The sequence below is a fragment of the Priapulus caudatus genome, unplaced genomic scaffold, assembly GCF_000485595.1.
Source record: "Priapulus caudatus unplaced genomic scaffold, Priapulus_caudatus-5.0.1 Scaffold12892, whole genome shotgun sequence".
Classification (NCBI taxonomy): Eukaryota; Metazoa; Priapulida; class Priapulimorpha; order Priapulimorphida; family Priapulidae; genus Priapulus; species Priapulus caudatus.
Window position 1 is genome coordinate 1 of NW_014589953.1, and position 1,328 is coordinate 1,328.

Sequence of the window (1,328 nt, forward strand, 5' to 3'; positions counted from 1 at the left end):
AAACAAGGAGAGAAATATGGTTGCCAAGTATTGGCTGAGGACAGTAATGTTTGTCTGTGGCTTGCTATTCGTAGCGAGTGCGCAGGCTAACTTCCCGAGCGTCCCCTCGGAGACATTTGAAGCATTGAAGCTTGATCGTAGCTCGACTACGCCTAAGCAACTACACGAAGCACTGGTAAAGCGTTATAAGGATCCTGCACACGGAGCGGGACCTGGCAGTATGGCGGAATACTGGGAGCCGATTCCATATAGTATCTATCTGGATCCAGCAACCTTCTACACCCCACCGACCTCAATGCGCGAAGTTGCAAGTCGTGGAGAATGTGTCGAGTGCCATACTGAAGAGTCACCAGTTTGGGTACAAGCCTGGGAGCGTAGCACCCACGCCAACCTAGACAAAGTTCGTAATCTCAAGCCAAGCGACCCGACTTTCTACAAGAAAGCCAAACTTGAAGACGTAGAAAGAAACCTGCGTTCAATGGGTAAGCTCAGAGACAACGAGCCACTTAAAGAAGTTGGCTGTATTGACTGTCACGTAGACATCAACGCCAAGAAGAAAGCGGATCATGCCAAAGACCTCATCATGCCAACAGCAGATGTCTGTGGCGTCTGTCACCTGCAAGAATTTGCTGAGCGTGAATCAGAACGTGGGCGACCATCTTGCCGTGCTTAGACATGGAGTAGGCTTCCCAGTTGTTGTGGTCAACACCACTGTGGCAGGTCGCACAAGCTTCTGGCTTGCGTGATTCTGCTGCTGAGAATTCGTGACGGGTGTGGCATGAGTCACATTTGTTTTGGTTGGTATGACACATGGAGCAGCCTTCGGCTACTTCACGCTGTGGCATCGCTGCCCAGATGGTGGTCTCTACGTTCGCTGTGTAGTCTAATGCGTGCGAAGGACGACCGTCTGGCCATGCTACGCCTTCTGGCCAAATCAAGGTGTATGCTCGGCAACGACTGGAACTGGGACGTAGAACTCAAAGACGCCTATGCAGTTGGCGGACAGAGTGCACCTACTTGTGCTGGTTGCCACATGGAATACGAAGGCGAATATAGCCACAACATGGTTAGAAAAGTTCGCTGGGCAAACTACGCGTTTGTACCGGGTATTGCAGACAATATCACCAGTGACTGGTCAGAAGATCGTCTAGACTCATGGGTTATTACCTGTACCGAATGTCACTCAGAGCGTTTTGCACGTTCTTATCTAGATCTCATGGATAAAGGTACCCTTGCTGGTCTGGCAAAATACCAAGAAGCCCATGAAGTCGTAGAGAAGTTATACGAAGAAGGCCTGTTGGCTGGACAAAAGACTAACCGTCCTGATC

At 50.2% G+C, this 1,328-nt stretch overlaps 1 protein-coding gene across 1 annotated transcript; it reads left to right on the plus strand.

The window, feature by feature from the left end:
* Nucleotides 1-16: 16 nt before the first annotated feature.
* LOC106820411 (hydroxylamine oxidoreductase-like) lies at nt 17-887 on the plus strand. The gene is made up of 2 exons (XM_014824930.1): nt 17-647; nt 820-887. Exons 1-2 carry the CDS (start codon nt 17-19, stop codon nt 885-887), a joined length of 699 nt encoding a protein of 232 aa, XP_014680416.1.
* Nucleotides 888-1,328: the final 441 nt, after the last annotated feature.